Raw genomic sequence first — 21277 nt, forward strand, 5'->3', positions numbered from 1 at the left:
ATGGAGAGCGGACCATCACCAAAGCAACACAGCCGTGTTAGCAAAAGCCTGGATCCTCGGGCAGCAAAACAAAGAAAAGTTCACGGTGGTGGCAGCCTGGCAGGAAGGGGAGGAGCACACAGTTTCCGTTGACCACTCATCCACAATGGAAACCTACTATCCATCAACTTGCCGGACAGATCCAAAAAGGGGCAGTCGACTTAGGTTACAAAACCCACGGGAGAGGTTATTTTGCCGAGAGCGACAAATGAGGAAACAGGGCAGCCGACTGCTGGGACCGAACAGCCGTCCTAGGCTTAGATCTAGTTTTGTGTCAAGAGAGAAACTAGAGAGAAGTCAAAGAGTGGAACGTACTTCGGCATCTTGGTCAAATCCACATACATATATGCACGAAGAAAAAAAAATGGAACCAGCAAAAACCATTCCCACTGTAAATTACCTTAACAATCTCACTAACAATATTCACTTATGCACATTTTTCCTCCTAATGCAAAAATAACTTTTTGAAAAAAGAAATTATCACAAGTCATTTCTGAATGCCATGAATTTTAAGAACTGTATATATCCAAAGGCTATAGATTAATGATGCCTTGTATTTGAGCTACGAAGCGTCACACCATGTAAAAATTTTGTATATCCAAGTAAACTTAGCTTTCCATCTGAGACTCTGATCCAGTCTTTGAGGAATGAATAAGCTGAAGGGCCAACATTCAGCTCCTGCAATCAAATCAAAAGGAGTCAAACTGCATAACAAGAAGACAAAATGAGGTAGTAAGATGCATGGAAGCAACAAGCAACATACCCTCGCCAATTCTTCAATTGAGATTACTCTATTGCCCTCCTGTTCAAAATGTTCAAAAGCTGTGGAGGCAATCTGCTCCCAACCTTCAACTGCTTCCAATTGATGTGTGCTAATTGCAGCAGCACAAAACTCTTCAAAGTACATTTTCCTATATGCAAGTGTTCCTAACTGAGCAGAAAGGCAACGCTGTGGTGAGGAACTGAAATTCACATGGCAAATGAAGATCAAAGGGGTGGGGGGGGGGGGGGATTGTGGGAGATTGTCATGAGGTATTCCAAGAAAGCACAATTATTAAAGGCATAATTTTAAACGTTAAACAAAGCAAATTAAATGAAACCATTTTTTCATGACATGAAGACTATCAGTTGATACGCAGGAGATTTAGTAAGAGCCTTACATTAAGGATGTCCGGTACCCTTGATTCACCCATTGCGTCAGTAGCATTTCGAGCAAGTGCCTGAAAAATTGATAAGCTGATGTCATATAAAAGAAAAACAGAGAGATCAAAGATAAGAGCCCTAAAAAAGTGGGGAAAAAGACGGATAACTTAGATGTCCTATAATTGTATAATTAAGTCAACATGAGATGCCAAAGAATCGGACAGAGATCAGCTTGAAATCATTAACCATTTTAGTCTTAAAACTTGAATTGATAGGTTCATAGAGGCAGTCAATTACCATTTTAAAATTTTCAAGAGAGACACTCCCATCTCTATTCGGCTCCAACAACGTGAATTGTGCTCTGAGGTAAACCAGCTCATCTTCAGTCAATGCTTTCGAAAGAGCCTACAAATATACAAAGACATGTTAGAGAGTGACAGAAAGTAAACTAAATGTTCATGCAACTGTCCCTGCAGATGCACACGTACTACAAGCTTTACGAAGTTAAAAAACAATCATATTTAACAGAAAGCCAACTAAATGTTCATGCAACTGTCCCTGCAGATGCGCATACTACAAGCTTTACAAAGTTAAAACTATCGTATTTATATGGATATCATGGTTAACTGCTTCAGAAGAAGATTCTCACAATTTGTTCCAGTCAAACATTCCAGCAAAATTAATTAAAGACTTACATGGTACAAGAAATGAAAGAGTTAGTTTTTATACAAAATAGCCAAAAAACATAACTTCTACAGAAAATGCTTCCAGTATAAAATAACAATGATCTTAATTAAGATAAAGTGTTCTCCTGAAAATATCAATTATAATTTAGAATTTCTACATTTATGGCACTACCATCCACAAAAAGTTTACAGTTGACAACGATGTTTGACAGTTTAAATAATTGGATAGTAGAAAAATCACAGTATTAATTCAACTGAGCTATTTTCTATTAATCTTAGCTTTAACTAGGGTTGTTGCAGCGTCCTGCAAAGCATTTTGGCAACCAAGAGCAAGAAATACCCTTAAAGATGTCCTAAGAGAGAGGAAATGAGCTGGACCCAGGGAAAAAAGCAAAGGTTTAAAAAGTTAATGTTTGCATTTCCGTCGTCAGAAAAAATAATGGAGAAAAACTGTACCTTTAGCAGCACGTTTGAATGGTTGCATGTAGATACGACTTAACTGATAGACCAGCATATCAAGAGGGACCGGACGAATGTCATCACGCAACCAAGGATGAGCTGAAATGTCATAAAAGTGAATTAATTCATCTTATTTGTGCCAACCGTAGCAGCAAAATTGACTGGCTTCCCGGACAAATGTAACCGATACGGGTTAATCCTACCACCAAAAGTGACTAGCTTGTTGGACAAATGTAATTAATCATTTCCACAATGGGGTAAAATCCATGTGTTTACTGGTTAAGCACATATTCCAAACTTACTTAAAGCTTGGACGGCAGTCATTCTTTTTCTGTAATCCTTGTTCAGGAGTCTCTTAACAAAATCTTTGGCCTCTGGTGAGACAGATGGCCAGGGCAAATCATCAAAATTGGGATCAGATCTTAGCACGGAACGAAAAATTCCAGATTCAGTACGTGCCCAGAAAGGCCGGCTTCCGCATAACAAGATATAGGTGATTACTCCGATGCTCCATATATCTGCTTCCAGACTAAGATCTATGCAGAACTTCAGGAGCAACATAATAAGCACTTCCAACAATATCATTAAGCCTTTCATCTGTTACAAACATACATGACACAAAAGTTAAATAAAGAAAACAGACTACTAGCTGTGGTTAGACATTCTAATGATATACGATCATCATATAATAAAGTGGGATTAGGAAATTGATTGACATCCAACATAACTCTACCCGCTTCATATTACATTATTTCTTAATTAATAACCCATTTAAACATGTGCAGGCATACTTAAATGCAAATTGTAATACCCTGCAAAATTCTGCAATAATAGAGCTTAGGGATTTAAGGTTTTATATGTAAGAAAACAACTTAATTTATTCTCCAATTTACAGCCAAACAGAGGTGCTAGTACATTACAGCAAATTTGTAGGTCTAAACAAACCTATAAGAATCCAAGAACATTACTCATCTACAAAGAAGCAAGTCTTTCATTTGATAGCATACCTGGCCTAATAAAGTCAGAAAGACCAAAGTCTATTAGTTTCATGTCAGCATCTTCACCACTGAAGTGAAAAGGAAGTTCTGTAGCTCAAGCGACAAAAATAGAATCAGAGATTTATAAGCCAGAATATATAAATTTACATCTTCACATTCCATAAAGTCAAAAGCAAAAGTAAAAACCTCTGGCTTTAAGTCACGGTGCACAACTCCTTGAAGATGACAAAATGAAACCACACTTAAAATTTGTACAACTATAGCTTTGGCATCTTCCTCAGTGTACCTTCCTCCCCTGAAATAAAGAAATTTTCATCTCAGTGTCCTATATAACTAACTAATCACATTGGGGCCTTTAGTGTTCTCTATATGTCAAATATAATTGGCGCGGGGGGAGACAATGACATTTACCTAACTTCTATTTTCTATAAAGCTAACGATGTTCAAAAACAATGTTTTAAAACTTGGTCTAAATCACAGAAACTATCAAAAACAACTTACCTCGCCAAATTCTGTCCAATAGCTCTCCACCTTCACACAATCTGATAAGATACAGAATTCCACAGCTGTCGACCAAAATTTTAAAAATGCAATACAATTTTTTATGATGCTGCAGTTGTAATACACCATGAATTTCGACAGATCAAATTAGGTTAGGCCAGCTTTTTTTTTTTTTAATTCAGCATGCAGGACAGTTCAAAAGTTATGAAAGTAAACCTAAAAAGGAATGGAACTAACTTAAAGAAGAAAAAATATAATAATTTGCAACTAGAAAGTATAATTCAAGATCAACCAGTTTCCTACAACAAATTTTAACAAAATTGAGAGAAGAACATACTCCATGACTATGTACACATATTGGCATCCTCACATGCATCATAAAATTGGACCAGATGCTTATGTCCTGATAATGCTTTTAATTTTCACCTCCCTTCGAACATCTTCAATTGATATTGCTGTTGTCATCTGTCAAAAAACCTGGTTAAATCGCAGCCATTGCAATCAAAAGTTCGTAATTCATAATTTTTTCCCTGAGGAAGAAGAGCTAGCCCATAGGAATACAGGACCTGGAATTGACCCTAGTCCTATTAAAGTCCCACCCCAATAAAGGAGGGCAGAAGCCACCGGGCCAAGCCCTGTGCTCAATCAACACATTTGATCATTTTTTTTTTTTTGAGAACTTAGCTGTGAAAAGGAAAAAAAAAGAGGGAGATAAAGAATTATATTGGAAGTTAACTAAAAGTATAGCGAAAACAGAACAATTACCTACTTAAATTATGAAAAAAGGAAGAAAAATTGGAGTGATACCAAGTCAGAAATTTAGAAGAGTTACTTTGACACAAAATAAGGTAAAAAGGGGTTGTCAACCACAAGCTCAACCACCTCAGTGCCATTATGTAGGCAGAAAATTGGCCTGAGGATTTAGGGGATAAAACATGGATATTACATCAAAAATCTATCATTGGAGAAACAAAGTTTTCATTCCAACCTAATTCTATTGTGCTTGATGTGGCTACAGTTTGCATTTCCATTTTAGACTGAGATACAAAAGATCTCAAGTCACCCGCATATTGCTACAGACACTTGATGATCCTCAAATAAAGACAAATCCGCCTTTGTCTTCTTTCGGTCTTCCAGAATTACAATCACGATTGCTCTTTCTCCTAACCGAAAAAAAAAGACAAGACACGATTCGGCTAATCAAAGCAAGAGGTATCCCTAAACTAACGTATATCCTATACAGCTCATGCAATTGCCAAATATCAATGATCATGATCGTTCTATAATTAGTATAGCTTATCTAACCTATGTTCTTCAACTAAGAACAAACTCAGGCAGAGTTTACTTGAATCAAGAAGACAAGCATTTATCTAATGTTCCGATAGAAAACAATACCATAATAATTAAAGACTTCCTCTTAAGAATGTTGTAATGGAATCCAATATAAGAACAATGCCTTCAAATGCAACAAGAAAACAATCTAAATATCTCAAGAATATAAAATTAGCTAAAATTACTTTGTGTGGAAAAAACGGAGAAATTAGTAGAAGAGCGAGCAGTGTACCTTAGCTTTGATGATCTAACAGCAAGAGATTGATCCTTGAGCTCACCCTTTTTACCTAGCAGAGCAAGTGTGACCAAAATGTCCCCTCCCGACTTCTTTCCAAGCTCATACTTGGCTCCAAAATTCTTGCCATAACCAAAGTCTTATCCAACGCTTGCTCCGGCTCAGTTCCGCGATCCTCAGGGATCGGTCCTTCCTTCGGCTTACCGCCAAGCCGCTTCACCAGAGGCCTTTATGTGTTTCGCAGGAGAAGGCGGTGGAAACGGCTCCGGAAAATCTCCTCGGAGTTGAACCCCTTGAAGCCCTCGCCGGAGAAGGTGATACACCCGGAGGAAGTGGACTTGCAGACACTCCGTGCGGATACGGGCTGGGCCATGGACTCTGGCTCGAAGACCTAGCTGGGTATTCTTCAGTGAAGGAACATTAGCAGCGCATTAACCGATTGTACCGAAGTTTCGTCCCGATCCGCTGAAACCACCACTGTCGTCGTAGTCCCTTCATTTCCTCCCGATTGATTAACTTTACCGTAACACTGCCCCATCCTAAATTAAACCTCTCCGATCAAAGCAAAGTCAAAAGTCCACACATCGGATGGTTCCAGTAACCTTCCCTACCTTATCTGATAGCAGGAACAGAAGTGCGGCGAGAAAACGATAAAAGAAAAGAATGAAATAGAAATTCGAGTCAGCAAACAGAAAAACAAGAAAGTGAGACAAAGACACAGAAACAGAGAAAGAAGGTTGATAAAATGAATTATAAAGAAAACTCATTATTTAATTTTGTTTACAGTGAAGATTAATTTTGAAATGGAAAATGTCCTGATTAATTTTGAGACGTTAGATTTATGGAATCTTATTTAATTTATACAGCGAAAGCTGAAATCATATATTTATTTTTATTAAATTTTGAAATTGGAAAATGTCCTGATTAATTTTGAGACGTTAGATTTATGGAATCTTATTTAATTTATACAGCGAAAGCTGAAATCATATATTTATTTTTTATTTTTCAGAAAATATAGGGAAATTTCTTTTTACTTTTTTTCTCTTATTCGTATAAATTCCTTTTCATTTTGACTTTTTTCTACTTATTATTATTATTATTATTTATCTTTAATCATGAAAAAGGCGAGAGTTTTGATTCTATGCATGTTCAAATAAAACAGAAAGGGTATTTCGGACTTTGAGTGGGAAATGTTGGGATAAGTAATTACTAAAAACGCCTGAAAGGGAAAGGTGGCATGTTCGGGTTGGTGAAAGAGTGTGACTGTCCGCGTCGTGGTTAAATGTGGATTCGTAAAATATGGAAAGTATTTTTTTTTTAGTTCAAAACAAAATTCCAGGAGCGGGGAATCGAACCCCGTGTCCCTCGCATGCCAGGCGAGCGCTCTAACATATGACCTACTCCCCCGGCACATAAAGTATGGAAAGTAAGAATTGGATTTGAGGGAATCAGAGCTGACGCAACGCAGGTCCAAGGTTCGAATTACCACTCTCAGTTATACTCGGATCGCTAATTTAGCATTACCTTATTGTTTTCAAAGAATGCGAGGAAAATTTATATTTTTATTTAAAAAATTAATTTATAATAATTATAAATTTCATATAAATATATACAACACTTTTTTATCTAAAAAATTATACGATTAATGACAAAATAAACACACTATACAATAACAAATGAAGGTCAAATTATAAGTTTTACTTTAAATATTTTCTTCAAATTGAAAAGTTAAAATTTTAGTTTCATATTTTAATTGAAAAGTAAGTTTTAAGAAAAAAATTAAATACAATATTAAAGATTACCTTAATCCCATATGACACTAATTTTGATCCTCAAAATTAAATTTGTTTTATAACCCTTGAAACAAATTTTATCCCTACTCTGGCCAACAACTAAAGTTTCTCCTCCTAGTTTTCCTTATTCAAAATATACATTGTGAATAAAGATTAGGTGAATATTTGATGAATAGAATAAAATAAAAAATTAAATTAATTAAGTTGATAAGTTAATCTAAGGAAATAGGTCTTATATGTATGTTCATTTAACTATAGGTCTAGTTGCCTGTTTGTGTGCTACTGCTCATTTTCGGTTGATTGCGCTGCATTGAGGTTGTGTCGGGATGCTGTTGTAGGAATTATTATTGTATTGTGCAACTGATTGTTTGTTTCGCATGGTTGGATGTTAGATTGTTACTGCTGTTGTTTCGTGTTTCTAGCTTGTTCACTCCAAGCGCACTATTTTTCCTCCAGATAGATTTAGGGAGATTTTTTAACGAGGTATTTGATTATGATCTACTTTGTAAATTTTGACTATTCAATACAAAGTATATCCCTTTTCAAAAAAAAAAAAAGAGTGGTATGGTATATACTACAAATGGGCTTGAAGTGGAATCCTTACGAAATGACAGAGAATATAATACGTTTCTCCATTTAATTAGGTGAACGTTATATAATGATGTGATTTGAAATCTTCGTTGCTTGTCTAGTGGAAGTTATGCCCTAAGTTATACATTTTGTTAAAAATAATATTATTGTCTTATTAAAGATCATGCCGTATTGAAAAAGCACCTAATCATAAACAGTTATTACAACGAATAAAAATCAGCAGTTAAATCATTAATATTATACAACCAAATCATATTGTCGGGCATCGATCATCAGATAATAACGAATTAATATGTTGAATCTAGAGATGATAACTATGATCCTATCAACAGAATCTATAAAATTTCGTTCTGCTTAAATTAGTCTAATTGAATATAAATAAATTGAGTAATTATTCAAAAGAAATGAATCATAATTGCCTTGAGAATACGAACCATTAATCAATTGTCTAATAACTCAATCGCCACGCTTAGGTGTAGGTGAGCCATTGGCACACAATTGTGCCTAAAGTGCAACCCACAACATTGCAATGTCGTAAAAAACGAGGGGAAGGCGTTGAAAAAGCAAATTAAGGTGAACTGAAAGGGGTGATATGAAGTAAAAACGAAGGCATAATAGGTAGCTTTGATCAAGAATGGACGCAGAATATTATGTTAGGTAATGAATTTATAAAATTTTAGAGAAAAATAAATTTATAAAATTTTTAAGGAGCAAAAGCAAATTACCAATAAAAATATACATAAAATCTAAAATATATTAAAATTAAAAAAAAAATTAGGAAGATGATTATTCTCACCGTTTTCTTCGATTCATCTCTGGTTTTGGTGATTGGGGGAGCCGAAGAGATAACAAGAGGACTTGAAGAGACGAGGACATCACTGGCGGTGGGAAGGAGGGCATTATTATGTAACATATGAAATTAGATGGAGCATGGCACTAGCGGAACACAATGGAAACCTGAGGGGGTCATAGCCCTCTCAATTTGTTGGGAAAATGCTACAAGTGCCCTTAATTGTTTTAAAAAAATTAATTTGACCCCTAGAATTAAAAAAATATTAAGTCGTTTTTAAAATCTATTAATTGATTTAAATTCTTTGGAATTTTGATTAGACCTTTCAAGTTTCAGTAAACCCTTATTATTTTAAAATTTCATTAAGTCCATAATTTTGATATGAAGTTAGAGTAAGTTGAGAGAGAGAAACACAGTAGGGTAGTTTGATATGTTATGCAAAAATTTGACACCGTTAGAAAAAATGGCTTGTTTTGAGTACTATATACCAGACAAACCAATTTTCGTACGTGTGTTGTTTAAGTTGGTATTCTTTGTTTCTAGTTTTTTTTCTTCTAATTAGACTAGTAATAAGTAGTTAATGTTACAATTCAGATATGTATATTTTATTTAAAAATTAGAAAATAATTTTTGATAATTATCAAGGGACCTACGGGGGTCATATCCCCTATCAATCTGAGAAACTTTAAGTGAAACAATAGTAAATTGTTCCTTGTCCCCTAAAAAAATTTGATTGATTACACCGTGACCAATTAATTATGAGTGGATTTTATTTTCATCACCGATCTTTTAATTTTATAATTAAATCACTTGATTATTTAAATAGTGCTTGATGTAGCAATTAATAAAATTGATATAGTTACCATATCGTCATCTGATTCGTGATTAAATTCATTTAATAAAATTAAAATTAGGACCGAATTAATAGAATAATAAGTATTAATGATCAAATGTGTACTTATACCAGTTTGTTAATTGATATGTTAGCAATTCCGTGAAATGTTAATGGCAATTGACTTGGTTGATATTATTTAAATAGTTAAGTGATTCAGTTGTAGAAATAATGTTATCTCTGAAATGTGGGTTCGAACAACTATGTCCGTAAAATATACAAATTATTAATAATTATTTTTTAACATATATCACTTTTTACCAAATCATGCTAATAAAAAAAATCAGCCGCTCAATCTAATCTTCTATTTTATTATTCTTTTTTTGCACAATCGATTTTCTTTTTTTAATCAATGACGGATTTAATAAATTTGACTTTATTGTTTGTGGTTTTCACTTGGTCCTCGTCAAACTTTTGGAAGTTAAAAGAAGTAATAATTATATGAATAGTTAACATATAAAAAATTAATCTTGTTTTTTCGCATGGATTCGGAGTCTATGAGTCTGGATTGGAAGAAGCTATTTGTGGGTTCGAAGGAGCAATCTCTCGATTTCTTTCCCCCGGAGCTTCGAGACGGTGTGGCCACTGTAATTCCTCCGCCTGAGGTGATTGATAAAGGAATTGTGGATTGGAACAACACTTTGATTGGTCAATTTCTCGGTCCTGCTCTAAGTTTTGGATCTATGCAGCGTACCATCGAGACGATTTGGGGCAATTCCTCGCAAGTGAATGTTAGTTTAGCCGGCCCTAATCTCTTTGTTTTTTCATTCCTTGATTGTGAGTTGAAGAAATGGGTTCTGGATAATGGTCCTTGGCACGTCCAGAATAAGCCATTAGTTTTGAGGAAATAACTACCTGGGTCGCAGAAATTGAGCTTCGATCTAACATGCATGCCAATCTGGGTGCAGCTCTATCGGGTTCCATTAGAGCTTTACTCTCATAAGGGTTTAAGTTACATAGCTAGTGCTATTGGTAGGCCTCTGTATATGGACACCATAAGAGCTTCTAAGAAGAGGCTTGAGTTTGCAAAGGTCTGCGTTGAGATAGAAGCTGGAAGTATTATACCTGACACTATTCATGTAGTTTTAAAAGATGGGTCATCTGTGTTTATTAAAGTCTACGTGCCTTGGTTGGCTAAAAGCTGTACAGAATGTAACTCTTTTGGTCACCATGCTCAATCATGTACCGTGGCTAAACAGTCTTTGCAGAAGCCTAAGGAGATTCAAGTTTGGAGGAAAAAGGATATGTATTCTTTGGGTAATGGTAGCAAGGATGTTATTGCAGCAATTGCGTATGCTTCTGAGGTGTTACCTGAAAATTCTAATATTTCTAAAGTAGCCATCAATAGCTGAGCCTCATTCTGCCAACGTTCATAAGGCTACTAAAATGGTGGATCTGCAGGTTGGTACCGTAATTGAGTTATCAGTTAAAGACTTGCAGGAGGGTTGTGGGGTAAATGTGGAGTTGGAGGACTCTGCTAAGCTTTCTCTAACTGGTATTATTCTCCAAAATGAATCAACCTCATATGACTGAGACTGTTCCTGTTAACGATCCTTCACAGGATGTTCACCATGGGGATTTTCCTTCGCTTCAAGACTCTTTAAGAGAAAGACAAAAGGTAGGAAGAATGAGATTGTTGGCTCTTCTAGTAAACTGAAGGTGTGGCTGAAGGTCCTAGAAAAGCTAGAGTTGCTTCCTTGGGGTGGTTGTGTTGCTTAATGAAATAAGTCGAAAAAGAAAGACCATTTTGAGAAAACCAAGAGTGTTATGGTGAATTTGGGTACTGGTGGTGCTGTGCAATCCATCCATTCTTAATGATAATAGGATTTTGGAATATTAGGGGGTTTAAAAACTCCCTTAAACAACTGAAAGTGTTTAGAAGATTAGATAAATATGGTGTGGACGTTATTTGTTTGATGGAGTCTCGTATTAGGAGGGATAATGCTGATAGTTTCTGCTCTGCATTGTCTGTTGATTGGCATTTTGCTGAAAATTATGACTAATTGATGGGGGTCGACTGTGGATTTTTGGAGGAAGCACTTGTTTTTTTCTATACTGAGAAATATGACCAAGCTATTACTATTTGGGGGACAGTTGATGGGCATACGACATTTATAACTGCTGTCTATGGTAACATAGTGGAGCTGCTAGAAGAGGACTTTGGACCACTTAAATTCTGTTGGAAATGATATTGGTTTCTCCTCTTGATCCTTGGAGGGGATTTCAACATCATAACCAAAGCAGAGGAGAACTCTGACTTTGATGTCATGGGTATTCATTGCACCCCAGACATAAAAGATTTTCAAGACTGCTTGGAGAGTCTTGACCTCATGGATCATCTGTTTCTTCGTCCTTTATTCACATGGTCCAATAAACAAGATTTCTATTTAGCGCATAAATTGGATAGGATCTTAGTTAACATCAGTGGTTTTTGATCATCCAGAATCTTTTGCTGAATTTACTGCTCAGGGCGTTTCAGACCATTGTCTCGGGTTATTGTGGACTCATAAAGGGTTTGACCAAGAGGCCTCGACCTTTTAAATTTTTTAATTGTTGGGCTGGCCATGAGCTATTCTTGGCCACTGTTAGAGATTCTTGGCAGGGTTCTTGTGGTGATAATGCCATGGATGGTTTGTTCCTAAAGTTGAGGAGGCTCAAACCTATCCTAAAGAATTTCAATAAGGATATTTTTCTGATATCTCGGGTAGGGTTACCAACAAAAGGGCTGAATTAGAACAGATCCAGATTTTTAATCTGGCTAACCATGATCAGGGATTGGTGACGAGAAGAGGATTCATGCTGAATTAATGGATTTAGAACTGGCAGAATCTGATTTTTACAAACAAAGGCGAAAGCACATTGGCTTAGAGAGGGTGATTTAAATACCAGGTTTTTTCATCAAAGGACTCAGGCCAATAAGAAAAGAATACTATCAGGATCGTCGTAGGTGAGGATGGGCTAAGACACGATTCCTTTGAAGGAATGGCTGCTGAGTTATTGAATTTTTCATTAATCTTATTGGCTCTTGCGATCCTATGGTCAAGGGTTGCTCTACTGAGATTTTGAAGGATTTATTGGGGTATTCCCTGCCTGAGGGAGCAATTCTGTTCTTACCAAGGAGGAGTGATCTGGAGATTAAGGAGGCATTATTCAGACAGGGAAGGATAAAAGCTGGTCCGATGGTTTACATCTGGTTTCTTTAAGGTTGCTTGGGAAATTGTTGGTAATGACTTTATTTATGCTGTGAGGCACTTTTTCATACTTCTTGCTTGCTGTCTGCTTTTAATTCTACAAATTTGGTGTTGATTCCTAAGTCTTAAATGCTTGCTTGGCAAAAGATTTTATACCCATATCTGTTGTTCAGTGGTCTACAAAACTATAACCAGGATTCTTGTAAACAGACTTATTCCATACTTTCCTGGTATGATTTCCCTCAATCAGACAGCTTTTGTCAAGGTAGAAATAGTGGATAACACTCTATTAGCATAGGAAGTGGTTAAAGGTTACTCTAAGAAGAGTTATCTCCTAGATTGCTATCAAAATAGATCTCCAGAAGGCATTTGATTCTGTCAATTGGGAAATTTGTTGTTGTGCTTGGAGCCTTGGGACTTCCTAATAAATTCTGTAATTGGATTAGAGCATACATTACTACACCCATGTATTCTGACAGCCTGGTGGGGTTTTTTAAGGGTGCAAAGGGGGTTAGGCAGGGTGATCCCTTATCACCCTACTTATTTGTCATGGTGATAAATGTTTTGTCATCTCTTTTGAATGCTGCAGCCATGAAGGGAATCTTCGTTTTCACCAAAATGTAAAGAATCAATTAACCCATCTTTGCTTTGCGGATGACCTTCTAGTTTTCTATCATGGGTCCCTTGAGTCTGTGCTTGGTGTTCAAATACTTTAGAAAGTTTTATAAGCTTTCAAGACTTAAGTTGAATGTCTCGAAAACTGAGTTCTTTGCTAGTGGCTTGAATCAAACTACCCTCGATCAAATCCGACTAGCCACTGGGTTTAGAATGGCTCAGCTCCCTGTTAGATATCTGAGTTCTTTGCTAGTGGCTTGAATCAAACTACCCTCGATCAAATCCGACTAGCCACTGGGTTTAGAATGGCTCAGCTCCCTGTTAGATATCTAGGGGTTCCCTTAGTTACCCGCTCATTGGTAAAGACTGCACTGCTCTTCTGGAAAGAATTAAGGACAAATTGAGGCAATGGTCCAACAAAAAACTTAGTTTTGGAGGAAGATTGCAGTTAGTCAAATATGTTCTATCAACATCTTTAATTTTTGGTGTAGGCAGCTTATCATTCCTAAAGGGATTATTAAGGAAGTGGAGAGACTTTGCATGCGTTTTTTTTTTGAAAGGGTGTGACACTCCGGCTAGAGGAGCCCGAGTAGACTGGAGTCAGATTTGCTCCTTGAAGTCTGAGGGTGGGCTGGGACTCAGGGACCTTGCTCTATGGAGTAAATCGTGCTGCCTGATGCTAATTAGGAATATCCTATCTAATGCTGGTTTATTGTGGATAGCTTGGATAAAGGCTTACTGTCTTAAATCAGAAAGTTACTGGGAGGTTGTTAGTAAGCCTCATTACAGCTAGATTTTAAGCAAACTACTGAGACTTCGAGATGATGCGAGGAGATTCTTTGTTCCTGGTATCGATTTGAGCAATCAATGGTAAATGGATTGGGATAGTATTCGAATTAGCAAAGAGAATGTGAGCTGGCACAAGATTATTTGGTTCCCTTCTCATATTCCAAAATTTTCCCTTATCGCGTGGATGGTTACCCTCGATAAGCTGCCAACTAAGGACAGGCTTGTTCCTTTTGGTTTGGATATTGATGATGTATGTATGGTATGTGGTTCTGGCAGGGAATCACATGATCATCTATTTGCTGACTGCCCTTATGTTAAGGATGTTTGGAGTGCTGTTCTACGGCTGTGTGGGATTCGCTGTGTGGATTTCAGTTGGGATCAGCGCCTTAATTGGTTGATCGAGAACTTGAAGGACAAAACCCTTCGCAGTCGGATCCTTAAGCTTGCTTGGACCGGGTTCCTTTATTATATTTGGGAAGAATGCAACCACAGGCAGTTTCGAGGTCTTTCAAGCGCTAGTGAGGTAATTGTAATAGAATAAGGTAGCAGTGAAAACCAAAATGTATAGCCTTAGTACACACAGAGTTGATGATGGCAATAGATACTTGTACACAAATTAGGACTTGATCTAGGTTGAGGCAGGTTGTTTGTAGAAGCTAATGCTTTTTCTTTGGGATGAAATATAATTTACTTATCCAAAAAAAAATTATATGAATAGTTAACACAATGACGATAATGATGATGTTAGTTATGCAACCCCATGTCATCGGCAAAAAGGCAAATAGTCAATAAATAAAAGTTAATCATAATTCCTTTTTAATTTTAAAGGTCAAATGATATTAAATATTGACCATTTAAAACGGATACATATTTAAAAATAAATTATTTACATTATTGTAAAATTAAAGCAGCTATATATTTTTATATCAAATATTAAAATAAGTGAGGGAGACATGTCTTATATGCACATTGTTGCTGTGAATTAGTTGTAGAATAAAGTTGATACATTAGCATTATTATAACCGAATTAAATATATTTGGCAGCGAATACTTAACTTTTTCAAATTAATCTAATAATATATCACCACGTGTATCCTAACTGCTTTGCTTAAAGGAAAAGAACAAATTAGGTCAGTGTAATCGTAGCAACTGCCCCCATGATACGGTAAAACTATAAATAAATTGATACAGTAAAATCTTTTATATACATATTCGATTCGAAGCGTTCAACTTCAAAGTAAATAAAAAAAATTAGGTATTAAGGTGAAAATGACGTATTCTTTCTACTTTTTAGTGGATTAGGTAGGATGTTATCACTCCAATATAATTAATCAACTTGGACTGCATATATATTATCGAAATTTGAATTTTATCACTTGGAGTTATTAGAAAATTAAAGGCTACCTTTTTAAAAAAATAAAATGAAGTATTATATTTGAGTAAAAGGAAACAGGTTAAACAGAGTAAAGGACTGCAAAGCCTACAATTTAGATGGAAAGGAAGGAATTTTAATCTTATCTGGTTAAAAGTTTGATGCTTGTAATTACTGACTATCATTACGAAAACATGAAATTGGCCACACATGTGATTCCCCGGCAAACAGGATAGCCCCCCCCCCCCTCATATTGCATTGTCGGAAAAAGGTTTACTGTCAATGAAGTTGATTTAGGTGGTTGATATTCTAGCATGCATTAAATCCAATCTGTTGAACCGGGCCATTGGGAAAAGCCGAATTAATACGCTGGGTCAAGAGGTAGACCCATAAACTTAAAATTGGCCACACAGGTTGCGGTCTGATCTGCATGGGCAAGAAATAGGTGAAAAGCCTCATTCACCGGGGGTATCCAATTTTATATTTATATAAATTTAGGTAATATCATTTAAACAGGGAAAACTACTCCACTGCCGTGTGTTAGGTAAATCATTTAAAAACACTTCCAATTCAACTTCAAGACACGACCCTCTACCAAAGGTTCCCCAAACCAACTGAATTTTACACATATTACTTGAAAGGAATCGATGAGGGGGGAATGAACTGTTCATGTTGGTGGAGCTTATAATGGCCATAATGTCATTTTCAAGGCAAGGGGGACCCTATGTAGCGCCTTAAGTTGATTAGTTCCACCAAGATAAGGCTGAAACCTGGAAGCCTGGGCTCTGCCATATAATTGGCCCAGAGTGTACATTCTTTTTTCTGGACTAATGGACCTCATCTAATGAATATACTTAGTGTCAACATTTGATTCAGTTGAGTCGAAATAAAAATTTTGAGTACTTTAAGTTGAAGAGTTTTATTTTATAATTCAAAATTAGTTGATCATTTTGAGTTGATTTGAGTTGTTTGAGTTATTTTAACATTAATTCAAATAAAAAAAAAACTCAAAATTTCAAATCAAATCGAATTTTATTCACTACTAAGTATACCACAACAAATTTTTGTGGGATTTAATAAATCGAATGTTCATACTTTTATATATATATATATATATATATATATATATTGTTTTAGTTTCAAAGAATTCTATTTTATGATACATTTTTTCTACCTTCATAAGAGCTTTATTTAATACACGATTATCGGTGATCTTTCAACAGTTTAATCATTGTTGTGGTTCGTTTGTCGATACTGTCAAATTTGTTCTTATATATCTTTTGTTTGACTTTATTGGATGAGTTTCCTTATAAAGTCTAAATGATCTCTAGTAACCAATTTATTGTATCAATAGTTATAAGAAAATATTCTAATTATTATTTAATTTCAACTTTTTTATAGTTTTTTTAATTAATCACTGGCATTAGATTGGGTACTGCAAAGACGAGAGTGACTCACCTAACTCAGTTTGTTTCATCGTAAATGTCAGGGTTCGAACTCCGACTTTACTTAAGGGAATCTAGTGTCTCATTCCACTAGATTAGCCGGTCGTTAGTAACTTCTTTATAATTTTAAATATTCTCTTTTTAATCAAAGTAAAAATTTTATTTATATAAAAGAATGTAAATGACTCATCATTCCGAGATCCCCTTAAAGAAAGGCCATTACGGCCTTGCACCTAATACGCTTGAGAATGAGTTATTCGGTGGAATAAGATGCATTCCAACCAAACCTTTGCTTCAATGTTGAGTGTGGTATTAGGCATGAGTAGCATTGCCATTCAAGGTAACCAAACATGTTATTAAAATATCGGATAGACTACACCATTAATCACGTATTTTCTATTTTAGTTACTGGTTTGTTTTTTTTATATAAAAGTGTTGTTAACATTAATTTTCTTCTTTATTTTGATTAATCACGTCTTATGTATTATGTTTTTGGATCAGTCAAGTTTCGGGAAGTAGTCATAATTAATATATAACTTATTAACTAATTAATATTTTGTTCGTCCCATTGTATTTGTTCTTTATCGGCATTTTGAATCAAACCAACTTGACTGTCACCTTTATTTCTGAAGTAACGAGTTGAATCTTAACCACGTCTATGTTTATAGATTTGATTGTTTTTTTTAATAATTTAGTGTCTAAGTATCTATTTTCAAGATTTTTCATCATTTAACGGTAAAAGTTCAAACACCTTTACAATATTTAATGTTTGAATTTGAAATATCTAGAAATAATAATAACCTCTTAATTTCGTATAATTTTTATATAAATTCACACGTCTATGCAATCATACAATATTATTAATTTGTCAAGATTTTTCATCATTTAACGGTAAAAGTTCAAACACCTTTACAATATTTAATGTTTGAATTTGAAATATCTAGAAATAATAATAACCTCTTTAATTTCGTATAATTTTTTATATAAATTCACACGTCTATGCAATCATACAATATATTATTAATTTGTCGCTCGAACATTCAACTATTCAAGGATTATATTGAGGGGTCAACTACTACCTGTCATTAGTCTAACCAACAATTTTTTATTTTATATAATTTACCCATTAAAAAATCTTGAATATTTATAATTGTAACCTATAATAAATAAAAGTGCGAATACGAAGAAATCTTTGAATTGACGGAAATATCTGTTATGATTCATTATATTATTAAATTGATATTAAAATTAATATTTTAATATACTTATAAATATTCTTTAATAAAAATAATATTAATTAAAAATAGTTTGATTGGACAAAATCATAAAATATTGAAATATATTTTATATTCGTACTAAATTATATTGAGGGTCAATACAATGCAATATTTGTTTAAATATAACTCCCAACCATTTGGTATTGAACACTCACATCTCTTATATTCATGGTACTAAAACTCGAGACATCAAGAAAAAACAACAATTGTTTTTACCACTGAGATTACTTGATTTGTGCATATTAAATTATATTTATTTTTTAGATTGATTACTTAATTAATATTATAAGTTTACAGCAATTAAAACTATTTTTTTGAACATTCAAAGAGATGCAACATCTTTGGGAAATAAAAAAAAAACTTATTGATTCTTGAGGCATTTGAACTTGAAAAAAAACCTTATTGTGGTTCTTGATTTTTTTTTTTTTGCGTTTAATAAAGTTTTTAATTTTGAAAAAATTAATCAATATAAAATTTTGATTAAAGAAAATTGACGTTGATCGTGATGGTTCACAAATTTTATATAGCAGTTCATAACACTGACGTAATAGATATATTTAATTGATTCCTTTATACAATTAGAGGGATTATGTAATATTTAAAGAAATATATGAAATTATTTAAAATTAAAAATATTAAAAAAAATGAATATTTAAAAATAAAAATAGTATTAAAGAAGGAACCAATTTATCTCAGTGATTAGAGAAATCATTATTGTTTATTCATTATTAAATGATTGAGAGTACTTAGAATATATATTACTTTGTAAAATCACCTTTAGCTTAATAAAAATTTAGTATTAAAAATTTTAAAAAAATAATAAATTTAAAATTTAAAATTTAAAAATATTTATAAAGTATTAAAAAATTAACAGTTTCATCATAAAACTCTAACTATTTCTATCAACCTGAGCCTGCCGTTATTATTTAAACATGTTCTTGATGAATAAGTAAAACAACAAATACTTTTTCTTCAAAAGTCTCTTTAAAAACTTTTTCATTCTTTCAAAAAAATTATTTTATTTATGATTTGGAGTGCAATTACCCAGTTGTATTAAAATAAATATATGTTTTAATTATTTTAATTATTTAATTTTTAAAATTTTAATTTTATTCAAATATTAAATAAACCTTCAAAAAATTTATAAGAATAAATTAAATCTATATACCAAATTATCATCCACACATGAATTATGTCAATAACATAAGTCGTCACATAAACACCCTAAGGGGGCGTTTGGATTGAGGTATTTAAGATTCCCGGTAGGAATATTTTTTTTCTAACCAAATATACCCATGTTTGGTTGAGTATCATTTCCCAAGTCAAGGTAATATTTGTTTCCCATCAGTGAATATTCCTGAGAATGTTATTCCCTCACACCCCTTAGGTATTCTTTCATTTCGTGTGTTAAGGGCTAAAATACCCTTGTTTTTCCGTTTCCATCGCGATGTCTTTATATGTCTCTGTCATTTTCGTGATCATTTACCATCCATTTTCGTGTGTTAAGGCCTCTGCAGTCATCGTCCCAAGCGAAACATCACGCCGTTGTCGCCTGTTTGTAGACACCAACATGTATGTCTCTCTTCTCCTGGTAAGATTTATTCCCCTCTCCCTTTCTTCTCCTCTCCCTTTCTTTACAATGTTTTACTTATTTAATTTTTCCAGAAAAATTAGTGTAGTCGATTTAAGTTAACCTTGAGCGATAGTTTCCTTATAATTGTTGTTTTGCTTGGATCCATTCTACCATTTTTTTCATAATCTTGTGCAGTATTTGAGTTTTAATGGAAGATTGAATAGTCTTAAAGAGGGGTTGTAAACTGTAAAGTAAAAGCAAGGATATTTGATAGGGTCCAGTTATATTCATAGTTGAATCAATTAGGGTTCTTCAAAAAAAAAATTAACGCCGAGTTCTTTTCCTTGGTTTTATAATCCAAAATATTTTCCACTCCGTATATCAATTTAATGGCTGTATCGTCCTTCGATTCACTTCTGTTGTCGTCTTTGTTGTTCTGTTTGGATTATTGTTCAGTTTATCGTTTCGTCGATAATGGGTTAATTTCAAAGCTATCTCATTCTTAGATTTTTAGTAGACCTTGTAGTTTCTAACATATTACAACCGAAGGCGGAGAAGTAATCACCGATATAAACGTAGGATTTTTTGTTCCGAAATTCTTTCTTTGCGTAATTTTTGCTAATTAATTTGATTAACGTTTTGCTTTTACCTTCTTTTCTTATATAGTTTATGGGTTATTATCTCTCCAAATTGATATTAATAGTTGCGTTTGAAGAATAAGAATTTTCTATCATTTGTTTTGGGGTGTTTTGGCGTTTATTTATTTATATTTCGTTTAGGGTTTTTTAGCAAATAAAAGGAATATATGAATTTTGCAGGTAAAAATCAGCGTAAGAATAAGATGATGCTAGATAGTGACGATGATAGTAGTAGTGTAAGTTCATCTACCATGCAATCGGATCAATTCTCAGTTTCTGGAACTGAAGAACTCGAATTTAAAAAGGATAGTTTACTTGATGAAGCTGTGGATACTTTGTACGAAAAGAGGTCTGATATTGTTTTTTTTTTGCTATATTAGCTTACTTATGTTTTGGATGAAAATTTGATGAAGAATTGTTTACATTTTTTAGGGAAGAATTGTTTGGTTAGATGAAATTAGTTACGTAGCCATATTTTAGAGATTTCTCAAATTTTTAGAATTATTATAGTTTTGAGTTGGATTTGACTCAATTAGTGTTTTTTCACCTTTGTTGATGAAGGGGTTCTACGCTTGAGAAGGCATTGGCCTCGATTATTGAGGCTTTCAACAGCGACTTGCAGCATCAGTTCGTGGAAAGAAGTGAGTTGCTCTTTTTCCAAGTGTTTCTTAATCTTGGTTTCGATTTATTTTATTGCAAGGATTGCCCAATGTATTAGGACCATGGTTCTATGAGATTTCATGTAGTTTTGATTGGTTGGCGAGAATTCATGAATTGGTTATAAAACATTGGCGCCCGAAGAATTAGAACTATCTCTCATTTAGTGGGATTCATTTGTTAATCAGACTTCAGATTCAATACGTTACATTAGATTGTGATTTTCTATTGCCGAGCAAATTTGCAGTTGTGGTTGCAAAT

General features: G+C 34.1%; 2 protein-coding genes and 1 pseudogene across 2 annotated transcripts; 2 read left to right on the plus strand and 1 right to left on the minus strand.

Moving 5' to 3' along the window:
* Positions 1-393: 393 nt before the first annotated feature.
* LOC120136406 lies at positions 394-6120 on the minus strand (annotated as a pseudogene).
* An 8019-nt stretch (positions 6121-14139) lies between these two features.
* Positions 14140-14595, plus strand: LOC120136360. The gene has a single exon (XM_039152416.1). It carries the CDS (start codon positions 14140-14142, stop codon positions 14593-14595), a length of 456 nt encoding a protein of 151 aa, XP_039008347.1.
* Positions 14596-20562: 5967 nt separating this feature from the next.
* Positions 20563-21249, plus strand: LOC120136361. The gene is made up of 2 exons (XM_039152417.1): positions 20563-20708; positions 20921-21249. Exons 1-2 carry the CDS (start codon positions 20563-20565, stop codon positions 21075-21077), a joined length of 303 nt encoding a protein of 100 aa, XP_039008348.1. The 3' UTR covers positions 21078-21249.
* Positions 21250-21277: the final 28 nt, after the last annotated feature.

Source organism: Hibiscus syriacus, unplaced genomic scaffold (assembly GCF_006381635.1).
Source record: "Hibiscus syriacus cultivar Baekdansim isolate YM2019G1 unplaced genomic scaffold, ASM638163v2 tig00110627_pilon, whole genome shotgun sequence".
In the NCBI taxonomy this organism is placed as follows: domain Eukaryota; kingdom Viridiplantae; phylum Streptophyta; class Magnoliopsida; order Malvales; family Malvaceae; genus Hibiscus; species Hibiscus syriacus.